The sequence below is a fragment of the Phoenix dactylifera genome, chromosome 17 (assembly GCF_009389715.1).
Source record: "Phoenix dactylifera cultivar Barhee BC4 chromosome 17, palm_55x_up_171113_PBpolish2nd_filt_p, whole genome shotgun sequence".
In the NCBI taxonomy this organism is placed as follows: Eukaryota; Viridiplantae; Streptophyta; class Magnoliopsida; order Arecales; family Arecaceae; genus Phoenix; species Phoenix dactylifera.
The window spans coordinates 10,951,885-10,972,157 of record NC_052408.1 but is presented as its reverse complement, the minus strand read 5'-3'; the positions used below and the strand labels follow the sequence as shown (position 1 = coordinate 10,972,157).

General features: G+C 37.9%; 3 protein-coding genes across 4 annotated transcripts; 1 reads left to right on the top strand and 2 right to left on the bottom strand.

Annotated features, from left to right (window-relative positions):
- Positions 1-1,245: 1,245 nt before the first annotated feature.
- On the bottom strand, positions 1,246-8,497 carry LOC103721763 (diphthine--ammonia ligase). Of its 2 annotated transcripts, none has more exons than XM_026810491.2 (12): positions 8,245-8,497; positions 8,093-8,164; positions 7,469-7,548; positions 6,766-6,991; positions 6,610-6,642; positions 5,983-6,065; positions 5,469-5,541; positions 4,532-4,865; positions 4,073-4,419; positions 3,113-3,438; positions 2,512-2,860; positions 1,246-1,952 (listed from the first exon to the last, which is right to left on the bottom strand). In XM_026810491.2, exons 1-12 carry the CDS (start codon positions 8,320-8,322, stop codon positions 1,740-1,742), a joined length of 2,214 nt encoding a protein of 737 aa, XP_026666292.1. In that variant the 5' UTR covers positions 8,323-8,497; the 3' UTR covers positions 1,246-1,739. The 2 variants fall into 2 exon arrangements, with proteins under 2 accessions (XP_026666292.1, XP_008810325.1); XM_008812103.4 differs by having other exon boundaries at positions 4,073-4,404; positions 8,245-8,491.
- A 2,374-nt stretch (positions 8,498-10,871) lies between these two features.
- LOC103724018 (putative protein phosphatase 2C-like protein 44) lies at positions 10,872-13,662 on the top strand. The gene is made up of 5 exons (XM_008815142.3): positions 10,872-10,904; positions 11,630-11,884; positions 12,437-12,683; positions 13,070-13,194; positions 13,345-13,662. The coding sequence occupies exons 1-5, from the start codon at positions 10,872-10,874 to the stop codon at positions 13,480-13,482; spliced, it is 798 nt and encodes a 265-aa protein (XP_008813364.1). The 3' UTR covers positions 13,483-13,662.
- A 958-nt stretch (positions 13,663-14,620) lies between these two features.
- On the bottom strand, positions 14,621-16,583 carry LOC103724012 (epsin-3-like). The gene is made up of 4 exons (XM_008815133.3): positions 16,307-16,583; positions 15,837-15,959; positions 15,389-15,550; positions 14,621-15,296 (listed from the first exon to the last, which is right to left on the bottom strand). Exons 1-4 carry the CDS (start codon positions 16,402-16,404, stop codon positions 14,708-14,710), a joined length of 972 nt encoding a protein of 323 aa, XP_008813355.2. The 5' UTR covers positions 16,405-16,583; the 3' UTR covers positions 14,621-14,707.
- Positions 16,584-20,273: the final 3,690 nt, after the last annotated feature.

Here is a 20,273-nt window from a genome sequence, read left to right as displayed (position 1 = left end):
GTATCGGGTTTGGGCCCAAAGCACATCGCGCTCCGACCTTTCTCGGCCCGCTGCATTATGGTCTATTCTCTGGTCAGCGTGGAAACACAGGCGGAAAAAGTCCGGCTACAGGATTCTACCGATGGTAGAACCATGGAAACAGAAAAAGTCCGGTTGCAGGATTCTACTGATGGTAGAACCAAGCGTAGGGAAACAGAGAGGCGGTTGGTTTGGTTTCATCCAGTCAGGATGGTTCGGTTAAACAAATCATCGTTCGTTTCGTCTGCCATCTTGTGCCTGCTTTCTCTCTATGCCTCCTGAAACCATCTTGTGCTTGCTTGCTCTCTATGCCTCCTGAAACCATCTTGTGCTTGCTTGCTCTCTATGCCTCCTGAAACGGTTGGTTTGGTTTGGTTCTATCCAGTCAGGATGGTTAGGTAAAAAAATCATCGTCCGCCGTCTTGCGCCTGCCTCCTGAAACTTCCATTTGTAAGTTTCCGTCGGTTGTCTCCTTGCAAGGAGCTACTCGTCCTACCGCGAGACCTAACAGCCTGGGGCAAAATCAGTGCTTGGAGAGAATCCTCCGGTTTTCTTCCTGGGTGCTCCTAAGCGTGAAAACCTAGCCTGCATTGTCTTCTTCTTGTCATAATTTTCGTTAGTGTACAAAACTTTGTCCCTGAAATCAGTTCCCTGGATCTGGCTGCTTTTATATGGAATATGCTATGGTATCAATAGAACTAGCTCGGTCGTCACTGCAAATGGGATGGGTTGAAGTGTCTGAATCGACACTGTGTATTGTGCATGTGCATTAGAGCTTGCCTATTACTTTTTATACCAACATATTTGTGGCCCTACTAATTGCAGCGGAAAATGGGATAGCACTGCCGCCCTCTTGTACCTCACCCTATCGGATTGGATCGTCCTCTTTATATATTATCGGAAGCACTGCAATAAAATCCTGGAGATCAGGTAGTGCTGTACAAGTTTTGGGGGCACTAATGACTAATGTATTCCAAAATAAAAGAATAGCTACCCCTTCCCTTGTTGTACGGTTGCGTGATTCCTTGATGAATCCGCGCTCCTGCAGCACAAGCCACAATGCTTGTACAATTCGCTAAGCTAGGGTTGGCATTCATCATATGGATAAAACGACCCTATATTTTGCACGCGGCAGGACAGAGCTTGCACATTGCTGTTCAACGCTGCGCAGCAACTTCACGACTACTGTGGTTCCTTCTCAGCAGAAACCCGGAACAAACCACAATATGAAACAATTATCTAGCTAAATTCACGATACCAAGTTATACATGTAATAGACATCTTTGATGGAAGTTATAACACTGTCAAATGTCCAACTTTTGCTTTTAAAAATCCCCTTGAACCTCATTTTCGTAAGGATAAACTGAAAGATGATGAAAGCGTTTCCATATGCCCATTTAATCCATGCAGCAACAGGGGCCTTTGGAGATTCCAACAGATGTATCAACACTCTGAAACTATCGAGCTTGGAATGGGGTTCTTTCTGTTTGCTTTATGGTACCACAGAAATTGATGTTCGAGTGTAATCAACAAGGATGCCTCCAGATTCTGAGAGTATGTCATAGCAATCCTCGAGCAATCACGGAAAAGAATGGTTCCAGAGTCCTCAGAAAAATCTAATCATAATAATGTTAAAGCAAGGAATGCCGTGATCAAATAATTAGTTGTGGCATTCCTCTGATTCGCAAATCTCCTGTTTCTCACAGTAAGAAAAAAAAAACTCACTGCTTCAATGCGAATAGCTCACAAGAAATTATGTTGTCCGTACATGCTGATCTGCCAGAGCCTATAACTGGAACAAGGTTAAAAATTGGCTCCTTACTGATATCAATGCATTTATTGACCTCCGCAAATTCAGTGAAAACCCCAGAAAATATGTCAGCCAAAACTTCAGTAGCAATGGGAATATTTGTTGCGTAATAGAACCTCAAGTTCTGCACATTTAATACATGCATATGAATAAGGAGAAGCAAATTAAAGACATTTGCGGCTACAAGGTAAGCAAGCAAGTTGCTTTGTGGGAATAATAGTCTTAGACTGCAAATTTTTGTATGCAAACATTCATGGAAACATATAGATGATGACATGCAAGCACGTTTGCATCATTTACACATGCAGGTATGCGGATTGATTCCACACTCGTGGGGCCAAGCACAAAACTGTACAGAGAACTAACATTCTAATAATTGAAATCATAATCGGGCAACCTTGAAATACTTTCTAGTTGGTAGACATTTGATATTATTACTTACACAATGTAGAACCAAATTGTTTCTCAATAAATTATTAGGTATTCGAGAACAAAGGCTGTTGGCTTTTTGAAATTATTAGTACATGGAAATATTTCTGAAGCATCTTTGGCAGATTCTTTACAGGCACGTACATATGATTAAGTGTGTGTGCTGCTTTTGAAGAACAAATATAGGCTTTTAACAAATCAACTTACTTTTGCTACCAAAAAAAATTATCAAAGATCAGAAGTAAGAAACTCACCGTCAGGTCTCCCCAAAGGAATTCATTCTCCAAAAGGATCTTATCAAGAAGGAAAACAGAAAACATTGCAATTTCTTTCACGTGCTTTTCAGTGTTGTGGTGCCAAAAGTTTCCAAGTTTCTCATCACTTTTGGAGCAGACCTTGGCTGCCACATCATTAGTAACAGACACTACCGCCGAGCAAATCTTTCCACTGATGGTATGAATCTGGCAACAAGAATCATGCCATTCTGAGTACTCAAATCTCCATTTGTTTGCTATTTCTTGTCTAGGTGGTTGTGCAATGCCAGTTTCAATTTCATACCCATTCCCTGGTATGTGAAGGACAGGTTTTACCTCCACGAGTGCTCTGCAAGAATAAAGTTTTTAAAATGTTTTTGTTCAGGACACATATAATATTAAGGTAGAATGCAGCACAAAATTCTTCACATTCTTGTTCTGAGCACAGGAAACCAAAACGAGCAGGTAAATTGAAGACATGATATTAACCATTAGACATTTTTACACATCACAATATACATGATAAAGCTTGGAAATGCTAAATCGAAAGTAAAATTTGTGCCACTTGAGCAGTAGAACCAAATATGATAAGAATACATACCCTTTGGGAAGGTCAGTTGCAAGAATATATAGGAAAATAGGATCAGAAACTCTTCTCTTGTGCTGCAAACCAGAGACCCTTTGTCCAATGAAAAATTCCATTTTGTGCTGAACTTCAGTCCTCTGACTTGACGTGAGAGATGCAGAACAGTAAATGACAAAAAGAATTGCAGAAGCAATGGAGCTATTGAAGCAGTTGGCCACTGCCTCGCTGTTTAGTAATGCCTGTTCTAGTTCAGCAGCTGGACCTCCAGAGCATAGCATCATTGTGGGGGGGTCCAGCCCCAACTGCCCAGCCAAGTAGAGAACTTCTTTATGCAAGGTTGCCTACATAGAAAGGATTAAACATTTTAGGAGTAGGTGGGCTTTCACCACCCTTTTTCCAAAAACATAGATTTTAGAACTCATGCCAATGCACTGTTCATTTTCTAAGAACTAGCTATAATGCATGTACATCTCTATTCTTCCTCCATTTGAGGTTCTTAGAATCTAGTATACTAAATATCACTTTTAGAAGTTTTTGAGTTCTTCCTTCCTGCTAAATTTGATTTTCTCTCACCAAATTGGACCTTAGCATGAGTAGGCCTGTTCCTATGAATTGTCACTAATTTTTTAGTTCTCAAAGTTCGGCAATGTTAAAATCCTTTCTTTACATAATCTAGCATGTTTTAAGCTTTTCTCAAGAGAAATCTAATTAGGTTTATTAGGGAATATTTAAATCTTTAACAGATTAATATGGCAAAGGTTATTTTTTGAACTGGAAAAAAGTTGAAATTAAGCTACTTTTATATAAATTAAGGATTAATTGGAAAAAGGGGACACTATGAAGCTGACCATCTTATAAAAGTAATCAAGTTGTATCAACAACGCTTTGCATACATTCACAATTATATGACCAAAAAAAGTTCAATATGTATATCTAAAAATGAACATCAAAGTGAACTATTTATAAGGATCTTACCTGGCTATATGGCCCAATGCAACTAGGCGCCCAGCATGAAATGCTTTGTACATGCAGAACTCTTTTGCTCTGGTCCTTTGCTACTAACACTTCAATATAAGCATTACCTAGGCCAACCTGGAGCAGAGGCAGTTCAATGGTACTGCGCGATGGAACACCCAAGTAGCACTTCTTTTCTGTAATAAACCTCACATACACTTCATTGGCGAGTGCAAATTCCTTCATATTGGAAATATAGAGGTGAATGTACAGAACATTCACCCAATCAAAACCATGTTCACTGAGTTTTGATTCAATTCTCTTCAGAATCGCTATCAGATCTTCCTTCAGGTCTGCGAGTTCAAATTCTAGAACATTGGAATACTCAAATAGCAAAGTTTAAAAAAGCACTCACCTAAGCAAAGATAATTAAGATTCACAAGAGGAAAACCAACTTTCAACAGGGAAATGTATGCTTACCTTCTGGGGTTGTAGAAGGATTTTGAATCCAACAACCAATGGAAAACATGTCCCTTCTGGTTGCTGAGATACACAAGTTCACCTTCTTAGTAGTACACATGTCAGATGCCAAATCCATGGATTGACACTTGACCATATAATTCGGCACAGAATCTCCTTGCACTTCACATATATAACTCATTTTCTCTGAACAACTATTGCTACAACTGCTGATAGACGAATCCACTTTTTTGTGGTGAAGATGGAACACCAAGGGATGAAGGATGCCAACTGGTGCAATGGAATCGGCTGAATGCAGTATGACTTGAAACTTGTCGAGCATAATCCTGGCGTTCTGCAAGTTTGTACATGTTAGACCTACTCAACAATCTGAGGAATCCAAGATATATTATGACAACTACTCTAAATATCGAACAAGACAGTTGAAAAGCAATAAAGGTAAGTCTGAGTGCAGTAAGACTTGAAACTTGCCAAGCATAATCCTGGCAGTCTGCAAGTTTATACAAGTTAGACTTGCTCAACAATCTGCCAAAGAAATATTATGACATCTACTGTAAATATTAAACAAGACAGTTGAAAGCACTAAGGATAAATCATATCTAGCTTCTTTGTTTTGCAATTTTCAGGAATATATTATTCAGTAAACTCCTTCTGTTGGGAGTTGATTCCACAAGCTTTTCCAGCATCATCCACTCATATTAAAGGGATTCAGCTTCAGCAATGCAAGCTTTTGCAAATGCAGCCCTGCTTTGTCGTTTCCTCATTATTCATCTCATGCATCTCAAATGAACATTAGATAAAGAATATATGGCTTGCATAACCACATGATATTCAAATGCAAAATCTAAACAGCTAAAACAGTACCCCCAGCCATAGCAAGCTTAATGAATACATCACATCGAATCCCATTAAACAGGAGCCGGAGATAGAGACTTACTCTAAACAGAGGGCAGTCAAGAGTTAGCGTTTCATATTCTCCTCCTTCACCACAGACGTTTATTCCATAAAGCCTACACAAAAGTAAGAGATAGAACCAAATCATAATTGTGCAAACATTTAGCAAGCCCATTTCTGCCATAAGAAGGCTGATCAAGACTACAGGTTCACTTTACATACTGTATATGGCAGAATATTATATGTCATAGAACCCAGGACCAATTCCGCTACCTTTTTCAAGGAAAGGATATCTAACACATAAAAGTCAGCTGTAACTTGCATCAAAACCCATTTTTTGTGTATTTCTCTGCAACTTACTCCTAAATTGGATCTGGTAGCATATTTTCTAAGTATGATTTGGTGTTTTGCTGCACCAGGATGGACCAGAATTATACCTTAAATTGTTGTCCATCACTCATATATAATAGTCCTTGCAGCTCAATAAACATGTCAGCGGGCAATGGTAAATAATAAAACAAATGAAAATCGGTCAAAGTTGATGTACCCTTACATACTCTTTCATTTGAAGCAGATGTGATTGCAGATCTGCAAGTTCTTGGCCCAAATGCTTTGCAGGGTTCAAACCCATAGCTGCAACCTGTAATGTTCAAGTGAATTAGCTATAGCTAACTTCACTTCTCCACAATAAACTATGTCCTAAAGGACTGCTAAATCTTTTCCAGTGTATTTCAGGGAATTCAATATCTAAGCATTGCCAAAAATTCCTGACATAAGATGACCAAAGAAAACCTGTCCTTCTGGAGCTCAAATCTCAAGCCAGTAGCATGGCCTATTAGCTCCAACAAAAGACATCTTAGCAAGGAACTCGAAAGCATGGAATTTCCAACAATTTGATATTTCAGTAAATATACTTTTAATAAAAAAAGGCAAGATGATGACAATAGTCAAATCAAGAAACTTATACAGACGATCTGTCCCGGCAATCAGGACTGCCCACACATTGTGATTGGAAAACATGCAGATGAGTTTGGGGGGGGGGGGGGGGGTGATTGCAGAAATAATCACAATAATTTAATTACGAAAAATACAAGTCCACCGAGCATAAGTTCTAGTTTGGAAAATCAAGCAAATTAAATTTCCGGATATGGATAAGTAAATGTTATATAGTGATGGCTTTTTACCTTAATAGTGATAGCCAATATTCCCCTCCTTATCTGATAAGAACCAACATCATGGAAACCATTAGCATCAAAGCAATGTCAAAATAAGTGGCCATTAACAATTTGTCAGTAAAATAAGCATATGTTAAACGAAACAACAAATGAACTCCAGATTACCATTTCTTCAAGGAGGAAAGTTTGATCTTGTTTCCATAAATAAGCCAGAGAAACAAGGCCTAACCTCGAACAAACACTCTCCACCCGTAGCCTCTGATAATCAGATGCAATGGCACCCGAAGAGACTGCTGTGATAGAGGGAATTCGTTGTTTAACTTCATTTAACAGAATAAACATATCTTCTACTTCGTCTCCTTCAGTCACCGCATAACTAAGATGTTGATGCCTACGCACAAAATAATAACATCAAGCATCTGAAGAATAAAATGAAGAGGGTGGAAAAAATCTACTGCAAGAGACAGTATAGAAGATCGAGCTTATAAGGATAAATAAAGAAAGCCCTTTTCGGGAAAAACCATTTTTGAGAAAAATGTAACAGAAGAGAAACATAAAGCATCTTTTAGTGTATTCTCAAAACATCATAAATAATCATAGCATAACTTATGAAAAAAAGATTCTACAGTCCCCAAACAAGTTCATTTATTTTGGATTGAGAAGAGAAGCATCTCAAAAATAAGGCATCATCGTGCTTTACAGTAGAATTGTAAATGACCATTATTTTCATTAGCAAACCAAAACAAAGATGAAAAATTGATTACCATTATTAGAAATTATTATATAAAAAACAAGAAAGTGAAGGGAAAAAACAGAATTTTTTAAAAGTAAAATTTAAATCATTAGGTTTTCTATTGAGGTAGCATACCTTGAGGATCCTCGTATCCGCCTCCGAAACAATGGCAGTCCCATACATTCTGCATAGCTAATTACAATTTGGTGCCCAACCTAATTTTATTTATAAAAAAAAGCCAAAATTTATAACAAATTCATCACTCATACTTTCAAACATGTACATAAATTAATAACAGCGAAAAAAAAAGTTTATGGATTTCTTTATAGAATAACAGTAGATCAAATACATGATGTGATTTTTTTCAATTAAGATGCATAGTTTTCAGGAGGGTCGAGGTGAAAGGGGCGGGTGTTCTTTTCCGCGCGCGCGGCGGGGGCGGATGATGGATGTGGAGGAGACAACTAGAATTGATACAGGAGAAGACATCACCAACAAGCTTTTTTTTTTTTTTTTTTTTTGGTGCAACGGCAACTTACACGCGCCGGGCGTGGGTACAGCCAACAAAATCAGAAAAGAGAAGATGACAAAGAGACTGGGGCACTGATGCACCCTCGCCCCAGATGAACCCTCCCGACTGGGGCACTGTTCCAGAACTAAGGATCAAAAGAAAAGTTGACAATCAAGAATCGTGAGAACGAGAAAGCATTGTCAGCGACGTCTCCTCGGATTATCGAAGACAAGACAGAGAAAACTTACGGTTTGATACATGTAGCTGTCGAGCTCGTCCACAGAATCATCAAACGGAAGCAAGTTGGCCAACGCAACGATCTGCGAAAGATAAAATGCAATGGAGTTCATGGAACGAATAAGGATCGAACCAAAAGGGGGATCGGGGATTGAGAGATGACCTCGTGGCCGTGATCGATGCATCGCATCATCGCGTAGCAGCTGTCCTTGCCGCCGCTCACCAACGCAACCACCTTCATCTCTTCCCCCCCAGATGAATCGGCCGTTTCTCTCCGTATCCCTCTTCTTCTTCCTCTTTCGTCTTCCACCCAACACCCTAGGGTTTTTGCGACCCCAATTACATCTTCCGTACACTTTTTTCCCCTACCTATAGAAATTTTATGCGCATTATATTCAAGCAAGCTGATATCGGTGGAGGGTTCCAAGTATTCCGGATGAAAAACGGATTATCGCTGGGATCGAGCCTATTCTTTGTGGATCTAGATCAGACATGTAAAATAAATGGGCCCGGACTTGGCAACGGTCATTAATTGGATCCGGAGGGCCCAAAGAATAATGGTTGCATCTAATTTTTGCTTCAAAATATCTAAACAATAATGAGGGATGAAAGGGCTTTTCGGGCCAAACATGTTTCTGTGAAGTTAATGGGGCTGCGAATTAGGTGGCCGCTTTTGTAGTCAGTCAATTCGGTAGTACTTTGTAGGTTGAAGATAGAGAGTTGCCCCTAGCATTCTGAAGTATTTTGTGGAATTGTCTTGAGTTATATATACCAAAATTGCTTGGCAAATATATCAAAGCTTGATGAGCAAGCGTGAGAGAGAGAGATGGCCATATCACTTCCAAAAGAAGATAGGGAATTATAAAACCATTTTCTTAAAAAAAAATATGGGACTATTTAATCCAAACCATATGAAAATACAGCAACCAATCTATAACTCTTAGATATGTAGAATAGGTCTAGTCAATTGACCACGTCCCAGCCAGATTAGATCTGACCCAAAAGTTATAATTGAAGACCCATGGGATAGGTTAGATTAAAAAAATTTAGATCTGATCTAAACTTCAGGTCAAGTTTACATCTTGCATTTCAAGCTGACCTAACCCAATTGTATATCATATGTATCTAATTTATGTAAAAAAAAAAAAAGGCTCGGCCCGATTTTATTCAACTCAAAAAATCTGAATCATAGAAATTTTATTCTCTTTCACTTTATATATTTTTCAATTCATCGAATGAACTCTTATTTAAACTAATCCATTTTTGCATCTCAATAACTACATCTACTCTTGTCAGTTTCCACTTAATTATATTTACACATTTATATTTCAATATTTGTTTCGGCGAAGTCTTATTTACAATTCCTTCAAAGTGTATGTGTGTGTGTATATATTAGAAATTGTAGTTTGTAAAATTAGAATGATCGACTGCTTAGATGAAATTAAAAATTAATAAATGAAAATTCAAGTTTAAGTTATTCTTTTTAAAAAATAATTTTTTAGTAATTTTATATTTACTTATCAGATATTATTTTTTAGCTACAAAAGAATAACTGGATACTTGACTTACTGGATTTATGCCGTATATCAATAGATTATGGTTTCGAGGATCATCCATTACGAAAAGACTTTTCTCTGCAAACTTGGCTCCATCGAGTTCTCACTCAAACCCAAACATTTCGAATCAGGCCTCTGTCAAGTACGACGCAAACTTATTCACTCGATCTAAAATCATTTTCATGGAGCGGACCTAACCTAATTAGCTACGTGCTAGGTCCTAGTTTAACATAATGATCAAAATATGAGTTAGGTTTGGTCCAGACCAAACATACCCAATTTGACCCAACTTGTTTGTAGCTTTAATAGCAGCTCGATACCAACTTATAAGTAATTTACAGTTAAACTAGGGACCTAGATAAATAATTTTCTTAGACGTTACCCGCAAAAGTAGCTGATATCAAGTGAAGCTCCTGTCCATGGACTTTTATGTGATTTTTTTTTTGTAAAAATAAGGATCTACCAATATTATCCTAGGCTTCTAACTAGGAATCTCAAAGTAATTAATTATCCATATAGGAAACCAGTAAATAGTTCTCATCCGCAGAATCGTAAGTGAAAAGCTTGCGAGACAGGGACTTGTAAGTAAGTTCGTTATAACAGCAACCTACGATTAATTTTCCCCGCTTACAAGGCACTGCCTTCCTTTTCTTTTTTTCCTTTTTTCTTTTTTTCTTTTTTTGGTTTCCCTTCCCTCCTGTCACATTTTGAACTCTAGTTGACCGTAACGGTCCCGACGTCCATGCTAAGACCGTTTCTTTAATTTTATGAATTAAGTATAGTCATTAATCTATGGATGGAATGCTTTAAGTTCTCTCGAATAAACTTAAATCTCGACCATTAATATGTCGTTATTATCAGATTTTCTTCAATCTAATGCCGATCTAGACCGTCCACAATCTTAGAGCTCCTACTTGTAGACGACAAATTCGAGCCGTTGGTCGAATCGTCCTCACCTTGAAACACTCTCCCTGTATCCGTCTCCGTTAAAGAATCCAGATGGGATTGGGCCAGATGTCGGCTTTCACGAGGTAAGCTCGGTCTTATGGTCTTGGCGGACTTCGTCATGCACATAAGAAGGGAGGAGAGACGGATTGGATACCCTTGAAGAACCTTTCAAATTTCCTTCTCCTATATACTGATATACATCAGCCAAGCCCCCTTTTTCTTTCTTTCTTTCTTTCTTTCTTTCTTTTGATTGACGTAAACCACAGTCCTTGTTGGAGATACTCGAATGGCTATAAAGGTTCTTCTTCGAAAGTTCAGGGTACTCTCTTTTCCCTTTCCTTGTTCTTCTCTTGTCAAAAATTTTACATTTATTTAGAGTTCATATAGTTTACTTTCGGTAGGTAAGGTTGTGTATATATAGAGGAAACAAAGCCGGAAAAACAATGAGGATGCGTATCTAGATTTCTAGACTCGGATATCTTGGTTTATCTGAGGTCAAGATGAAAGGCAAATCTTTTTTGTTGTTGTTGTTGAAATTTTATAATGTTCATGATTTAATTTCGGTTATTGTTGGAAGCATTGATTCTAAGTAGTGCATAAAATTTATGACCCAATAATACAAAGTGATTAAATAAGGGGTCAAAAACCAAGTGGCATATCAAAAGAAATTGTATCAGCCGATAGCTGGTGGTATATCAGTTTATCACAACCAGGAAAAAGTGATAATCTTATAGATCATATTATTGAAGGCCTGATGTTTGACTAAAATAGTATTATATAATTATGATTTTCTTATTTCTTGCTCACAAGGATATGCTACTAGAATGTCTCGGATGAATCAGTGTCTGTTTGTAGTGTTCATATATTGAATCTAGTGTCTGTTTCCATCAATGATGAGGCAAATTTGCACATAGTCCCTTGATGAATCAGTGAATCTTGTTTTGATCCCAAAACATGATCCTAAATCCTAATGAATGGACAGAGCTAGATCTGATAATTTTTCCAGATGTTTGATTGCCCTTTTGCAATTTGTTCTGTTTGCAGGCAATTAGATTGAGAAGATTTGCTACAAAGGCAATTAAGGACAAAAAGGAAGCAAAGAAAAGGGGAACTTGGGTGGGCATTTCGCATGGTTTTCATGTAATTGAAAGGGATGGTAACCCTGAAGGTTCTGTGCTTGCGCAAAGAGAGCAAATAGAACGTTCGGAGATGTGGTTATTTGGAGCCTTCGATCAGAAAATGGGATGTGGAATCACAAAATATTTGCAGTCACATCTCTTTGACAAGAAACTTAATGAGGTAAAAGAATACCCCTGATTCATTATTCATAGCTTCTCTCTCTTCTTTTTTCTCTCACTTTTTTATAAGCATGCATTTGTGTGATTTATGAATATAGTTACAGTTAATTAATTATCCATACCTAGCCTGTGATATTCTTACCTCAACGCCCATCAGGTCAGCCTGCATGCTTCATATATGAAATTTGTTTTTGTTTTTTTTTTGTTTCCTTTTTGGAATGAATATGAGTACAATTGCTTTTAAGCAGTGGAAACCATTTCATTCAATGCCATCCTATGGTTTTACAGCTGCAGATGCAACATTACATTATTGTTCTTTTTTACTTTAACCTTAAAGAAATCTCAAGCTAGCAATATCCCATTATATATACATGTGGCAAGTGATTTAATTGGATGAGGATTACAAGAAATGCATGTTAAAGTGCTGTGATGTATATACTTATTTTGCAGCATTGAAGTAGGTTCTTAGAATTTAACTATGAAATCTTTCTTGTTAACTTTTTCTAGGGGGAAGCATTGTTCTTGTTTACTTGACATATCTCTTCTTTAGCAGTATCAAATTCGAAGAAAAGCCAAAAAGACGATGAGGAAGGCCTATATTTCTACAAGGGCAAAGGTTCATAAAGGAGAGAAAGAAAATGAGATTGGAGGATCCACAACTGTGCTTGTTATGAATAGAAGGCAATTTGTGGCAGCATCTTTTGGTGGATACAAAGCTATAGTGTGTAAGGATGGCGTGGCCGCACAAATAGGTGGGAAACATCATCGAAGAGCAATAAAGGGACAATGGTCATTCTCAGGTACATATCTTCCTACTAACATTTGCATGACCCCAATCCACACCTCCACTTATATTAATAATATGCTGTTAATTTGTTAGCCATCAACTATTAAGTTTCACATGAGATGCTAAGAGTAGTGATTCTGGTTCATATTTGAATACTATCCTATGAATCTCTTGTAGCCAATTTTGCACATAAACGGTCAGCCTTACAGTGAGATCCTTTTTTTATATTTAAAGATACAAATGAAGAAAAAAAAAGCATCACTAAACATTGAAATATCAAGCATCATCATCATTTTGGAGAATCTCATCAAATTATTAAACTTCCATCTCTTGATGTTGCTAAGGACTTAATTTCCTGCTTAATTTCACGTAATGCAATATGTTATGTCTTCTGGACAGACATGTTATGTGCTGCAAGTGGTGGAGACCATAAGCCTCCAAAGGACTTGCAACTTGTTGTCATTGCACAAAATGTGGAACCTGATATGGACTTTATCATACTTGCAAGCAATGGCGTATGGGAGGTAGTGATCTTTCTGGAGGAAAAATGTATTAGGAAACATACAAATATCTTCCTCTCTCTTTCCTTCACCATATTTACATTTTTAATTGATAGTTTGAGATAATAAGAAGTTTCTTGATTTTCTAAACGAATGAATGCGTATCTTTTCCAGGTGATGAGATACCAGGAAGCTGTGGACTTGATAAGCCACATTGAAAATGCTCAAATGGCAGCTGAATGTTTGGCCGAGGAGGCACTTTGTAGAATGAGCAAATCCGCCATCTCCTGCATTGTGATTCGCTTTCATTGACAAATGATTCTTTCCCTTCTTACTTTCCCCATATGACATGAAATACTATCATGCATAACTATTTTGTGCTCGGGAGAAGGCAGAGAGAGAGAGACAGAGAGAGATTCTTAGAGGAACAAATTTAGATATTGAAGAATATGTAGTATGAGCAGATGTTGACGTTGTATGCTTGTGTACATCTTGATATTTATGCACATCTTGGATGCCAAGTGTTTCAGTTCCTTGATAAGTATGCATGCATGCAGTGCACCTTTCTTTTGCTTATCAAAAAATAAATTATTCTGATCAAATGGATGCCTATTATTAAGTAGGATAATTCTTATGAGGTGAAAAATTCTGCAGAAAGTCCGGCAATGGCCATTTTGGATTGTAACTAAGCAATCGCAATAAATTTCTTGAAGATCTGAATTAATACAATTTAGTTTTGGCACCCCATTGCAGGTCCCAGTCTTCCAAGCTTTTTTCATACCGAAAGACAGCTTGATTAACACTTCTAAATATTTAAGTTAGTAGCTTCTGTCAAAGTGTGCATTTCCAGCTTGTTCAATTGATTTACAGACTCTTGCACCTTCCAGTTATTGCCGTAAACTCTAGTTCAGATGTTATCTCACTGGATGGCGATAGTGGATTCAGCAGGCTTGTACAGAAAAGTAAGACTATTCAGTGCCTTTTTTTGAGAGAGAGAGAGAGAATATTCAGTGCCAATTCGTTATCGAAGTTCTTCTATTTAGCTGCAAATGCCATTGAATCGATTCAGAAGACACCTTTTGCTTTGAAATTGAGGGTGCGCTGACCTTATCTCATTTGCTACAGGTCTCTTTTCAAGTCACTGTCTTTGTTCAGGCCTTATTCTTTTGTATGCTTTACCATGGTCATCTAAATTGCATTGCCATGTCCAAAAATTTTGAGAAATGTTGCACAAACTGACTCTATGTAGTGGCAATTACTTCGAACAATGTACAACGGCTTGTGGCAATAATATGCTGATGTTATGACAATTGTATGTTAACTGGAAGTCCTGCCTCAATTTTTGGGGAACGAAGTTCTGCTTCAATAAAAATAAGAAAATTTTGGTTACAAAAAATTACATTTGATATTTCTTTCTTGTCATTTGAATTATTTTTTTCGACATCACATGCATTTCCATCAACCGATACAATGATTTCATATGAGAATTGAAATGCTACATAACACTGAACAAGAGCATTATATGATTACTCTCCAATCAAAACCCATGGGAGAATTGCCGATCAATCTTCTTCTTTGTCACCTTGCCTACATCTGATAAACTTCTAAAGCCAATTACATTATTATCTCTTATACTTTGATTTGCTGTCCCAAAAAGCCGTGAACAAAATCCACCAGACCTATCATCTGATTCACCTTCTTTGTCTTCATTAGTAGATTCAAACAAAGAGCCATCCTCCTTGATAGGGCTATCCCAAAGATGCAACCTTTGCACTTCTTTATCGAGCATAGGGTCAAAGGGGCACTTCTCTGATGATCCTTGCTCTAAATCCTCAGATATTTTATTAGCTGCTATATGATGTTCCAATTGTTTGCTTTGATCATCTTCTCCATTCCATGTAGGACTATCTAGCGAGTACGAACCGAATGATGAAGATCTGCAAGTTTTACTAGAAGATGGGGTAGATGAGGAAGATGAGGAAGGGGATACAATTAAATTCCCAAAGCCTTGGATCTCCTTTGAGATTTTGAGTGCTTTGGAACGTGCATCTTGGCGTTGCTTTTCGTCGCTTAGGAGCCTTAATATCCTCTCAGACTTGTTTTGCATGCATGCACCCCAATTGAACCTAAAGAAGGAAAATTGCCACTCTTTCAATAAATTTCGAAGTACAAGATTTATATTGTATTTTATGGCTATATCAACTCAGCAATAAATTACCCTCTTTCATCGACATAGTTTAATTTGCCGAGCTCCTGAATGACATTGATGTCACAATGGAATTCTTCAAACATTTCTTCAGGTCCATGAGTCAGCAAAAATTCCAACAGCACTAGGGTTTTGTATGACTGCCTCCATTCCTTCCAATACACAGAACGCAGCCTACATGGAAGCCAAATTACTAAGCATGAGATTTCCAAGTTCGACCAAAATTACTAATCATTTTACAATAGATTTCCAAGTTCCTATTTCTCACACTTTGGACTTGTTCATTATCAAATTCACTATATAATAGCATTTGATTAGTGTTCCACTGACAGTGAGCATTAGGTTGTGGATCCCATAAATTCACCAGCAGTTCAAATGAGTACTAACATGCTCCTATTGAACATGAATGTAAATTATGTAAAAAAATGTTCTTTTTTGTTTGATTTAGACACATGATTACCTTCTATGCAGAACATCAACAATCCTCCAATAGTCATCCATGTCATAAGCTGCCTCAGATATTCTGGTCATTGTCTTAGCATCAGGACCCCACACATCACTGTTTGTAGCCTCTTCAGCCAATCTATTTACCATTTGAGAGGGAGAGAGAAATTAAAGGAAAGAAAAAAAACTTTAAATAAAGAACATTTCCGGGCATGCTATAATGTATGAAGATTAACCAAGGCATGGGTAACATGAATGATGTAGATATGAAGGGCTGCAGATCATATAATTATTTGGTAAGCCCCAAACTTGTAGTTCTACTTTTGATTTCTATAGAATTATGTTTAAAAGGAGAGTTAACTCTGAAAACAAAATTATGTAATGTAAATCTTCCTCCGGTTTGGCAACCACTAATTTGTTCCAGCAAAAAGTGAAGAAAAAATTATTCTCTATGCTGCTCACTTCTCATTGGGTCGAACTACTTACATTTCAGCTTGAGTTGCATCAGTAAGGACCAGCCTGGCTGACTTGTATTTCTCTTGAAGAAAAGAAGAGGCTTGCTTCTTGATCTCACTCAGATTCATTATTCCCTGTGGTGAAGGTTACTATATAGAATGAACTGAACAAATTTAATAAAGTAAAGTCGATGAAATTTCAAAAAAAAATCTCTTGTTTTCTTTCCTGAAGACGGATTATTTTCTAGTTAAAATCTATAATATAACCAATAAAGGAAAAGAAAAAAAGAAGTTGAGAACGCTATGAAAAACAAAAGAAGAAAAGGAAAAAGAAAAAAACGGAGTCTCAAAAGCTGTATGTTATTTGCGTAGGATGAAGATTAACAAAATGAATGAGTACAGAAGATTTTAAGAACAGGATACAGAAAAACAGAAAAGTTGACATGAAGATCATTGCTGAGTTTGAGGATCCAAATATCTTTTTCAAATCCTCGATTTCCTCTGAGGAGAGAAATATAAGAAAGAAGCAATCTGGCCTATAGTTAGGAGGGAGGAATGGAAGGGAGAAATATATGGAGAGAGAATGCTCTTATTATTATTATTACTATTATTATTTTGGTACAGGAGAGAATGCTTTTATTTAATGGGAGATGTTTGTGAGGCTTAAATGGTGGCATGGCTTGTGTGGCTTGTAGGCAGTCTTTTTTCTTTTTCTACAACCGGCTTTTAAGCAGAGCCAGAAAGAAGGATTCAGAGCCTACAACTCTGCAATTATTTACGCCATCGTTTCTGTCGGGCTCCGTTTGAGCACCGCTATTGTCGTAGGTCCAATCTTGTGAGACTGAAGGACACGCAGAGCTACGTGCCTCTTGGTCTTGATGCCTTTGGGTGCGTTTGTAACTTGGTCCCCGTGAAGTCCCATAGTTCAGCCACTTTAGAAGGACCGTCTTATTCGTCATTGAATAAAAGTCACCAATGCTGACACGAATGCCATCAAGCTCACCTAGAGGTGCACATTACTAGCCTTAAAATATGTCCTAGGTTTAAATGCAGCAAACTTGCATCTAAAAGTTTTAGCTTCTCAGACTCGGCACTCGTTTAGCTTTGCAATACTTGTGCTAGTGAACCTCCAGTGACCAATATCAAAGAGGAATGAGCTTTCCATAGATGTGTACGCTCAAAGCTCGTTAAGTTTCATCCAACATGCATGCTTGGAAGCTTGGTTAGAACATGATGAGGCATCAAAGCTGCACACTTGTAATTCTAAATTCACTTATTGGAAGGGGATTTTGAGACATATTTATGAATCTAAACAGCGATATCAATGGCCGACCAACATGGGGATCGAACACGCGCAAGTAGGAGAAAGTTGCAGGCATAATTATGCTAGTCCTATAGTATATCTGTTTGGGGTCCAAAGCAGCAACGAAACAGTGGGACCTCTAGCAGTCGCCCGCACAGGCATGTACTCTGAGCGCTGTTCCGGCCCAACATCATGGTTCAATGCATTATCCACACAGCCATGAAATCAAAACTGAGAAATTATTGAATGAATTAGATCCACCGTAGAGTTAGGGTGAAATAAATCCATCTAATAATTCCACCGTGCATAAGATGAAATGAATTCACCACCCTAGATCTACAGTGGACCTGGTCCACCTAATAAATTCTCTGAGCCTCCTGTTTAAAGCCTCAGCAGCCGGCAAAATATATATATAGAGCTATATATCGTAGGCATGCAGAATATGCCATTAGGTCGTCGCGTGTAAGGTTTTGTATGGCATCTCGGGTTACTCAACTTTGAAGGAGGTTGGAATGCTGCAATCACAGTATGTGATATGTAATACTATTGCAGCTCAGCAGCAGCACGGTTATGTCTCCGACTAGTCAGAGGTGAGCGTGCCCGCCCCCGCCATGACCTATCAGCATGACCACTCTCACTTCTGAACAAGAGACTTAATCCCGTCATCCCGTGGGTCTCAAAGCATGGCATCCAATGATCCAAACGTCCACCAAACGATCGACATGACCACAGCAAGGACATGAAATGGACGCACAGCCGTAGGAATGAAAATATTGGATTTGCAAAGCAGTGAACTTGTTCGCAGAATGGATATACTTATAGACAACCTGTAAACAGTATTAATCATATAGATAACTTGCAAAGAGGCAAGTCGATTGCAGAGTTCGTGGAAACAGTGCAAGTTCTGCTGCACAGCTTCATGCAGACATACCTTTCCACCACATGTCAACCTTCAGATATTGTAAATCTAGAAAGAATCTGAGTCCACATCCCAATCAGCACAATAGCCTTAAGAGGCAGTGGCAAGTTCACATCTTTCATGAGGGATGGCAAACTGTTTTGACATGATCCCCTCTTCTTTTTTTTTTCAGATTTCTTTTTGAGGAAAGCTTGAGAAGTTCAAATTGATGTGCGGAGTAGACACCAGTGACAGACGAGCAGATCATGTCTTCAGTTCAACGGTTCAAAATGAGGACTGAGATATGAAGACATGGATGGGATTGACGCGTCTCACATTTCAAAAGTCTCATCGTACTAAGAGAAACAGTTTAAGAAGGTTTCGCCAAAGCCAGCCATTTTGTTGTTTATGCAACCACAGTAGAGCACAAGAAATCTCTTTCTGAAAACATTAACCATCCTTCCTAAAGTGTTGCTTATTTCAATGCCAAACAGCAATCTTGAATATGGTCACTATCAACACAATCAAAGAACGATCATTTAAATAACTCACAGTCCAAAGCAATAACTTATAGTCCACTATATTTAACAAAAATTATTGAAGTCAAAAACCTTCATCAATAATACATATTTGAAGAGGATATCTAACCTTTCAAGACAATGTTAAACACTAAGCAACAATGTTAACAAAATACAGGTAGCAAATGTTCTCCTCTTTTTGTCATGTAAATTGTATTTAGAAAAGAAATGTGCAAAATTAACCAAATGTGAGACATACGAACCAAGCAGGAAAACTGATGCCAGAAGAAAGCTGAAAACGAGCAGCAGCCCATACTTGTGCAATATTATAAAAGGGAAGCAAAGGAGCATGGCAACCGAACATCATAAATGGATTATAATCTAGGATAAGACTAACATTTCATAAAACCATCGTACCTGCTGTACGTTGGATGGTCGTCAGAAAAGGGTCGGCGACTGCCCTCTCTTCATAGGCAGCTTTACTAAGTAACGGACCACTCCAGAATGCTGCTCACTTTTACTTGACGGCAAAATCTTGTGCACCGGAATGTACAAAATGGAACTAGAATGTGCAGTGAAATTTGTAAGTCATCCTCAATAAGGTCAGAATACTTCCACCTAGTTCCTTAAAGAGAAAACTGATCCCAATTTTGGTCAGCTTCTGCACCGGCTTTGAGCATCCAAGAGCAATCACTGACTTGCAGCCGCCTACACAGAAACATGATATAAAACAATGGAGAGGTCAAAAAAAATGAAAGATATATTGCATCAGATTAAACCCACTCGTTTAAATAGTGGTTCCTTTCTCAGTTTAACCATTCTATTAGGTGGAAAGCAAGATATGCCTATCCTCTTAGCAAACGGATGAAAAAGATTATGTTATGATGAAGTTTAAATCTTATATAGCATAGGTTCCTGCCTACATCAGATTAAGGAGGAGGCCAGTGCTACTCTGGAAGGTGACTCTTTATGTCAATCGATCCCTTATTAAGGAAAGAGTGCCTGGTAGATTATAGGAGTAACTTCCACCGTCAATTACTAGTACCTCTTGAAGCATAGGTTACACAGGACCATCCAGCTTTAACTTTACAACTGACTTCGGCTTAGTGTGGCAATGGGTTGTTTACAGAAGTATAAAGATTTCTTTTAAGTAAAATAGAATTGCACCATGGTCTTGCAGTATGCAATATGACTGACAAAAACAGCAGGATGTCCACAAATCCAGTTAACTTTTAGCCATGCTGTTGATGTTCATGATCAACTACCCTTTATTAAATGG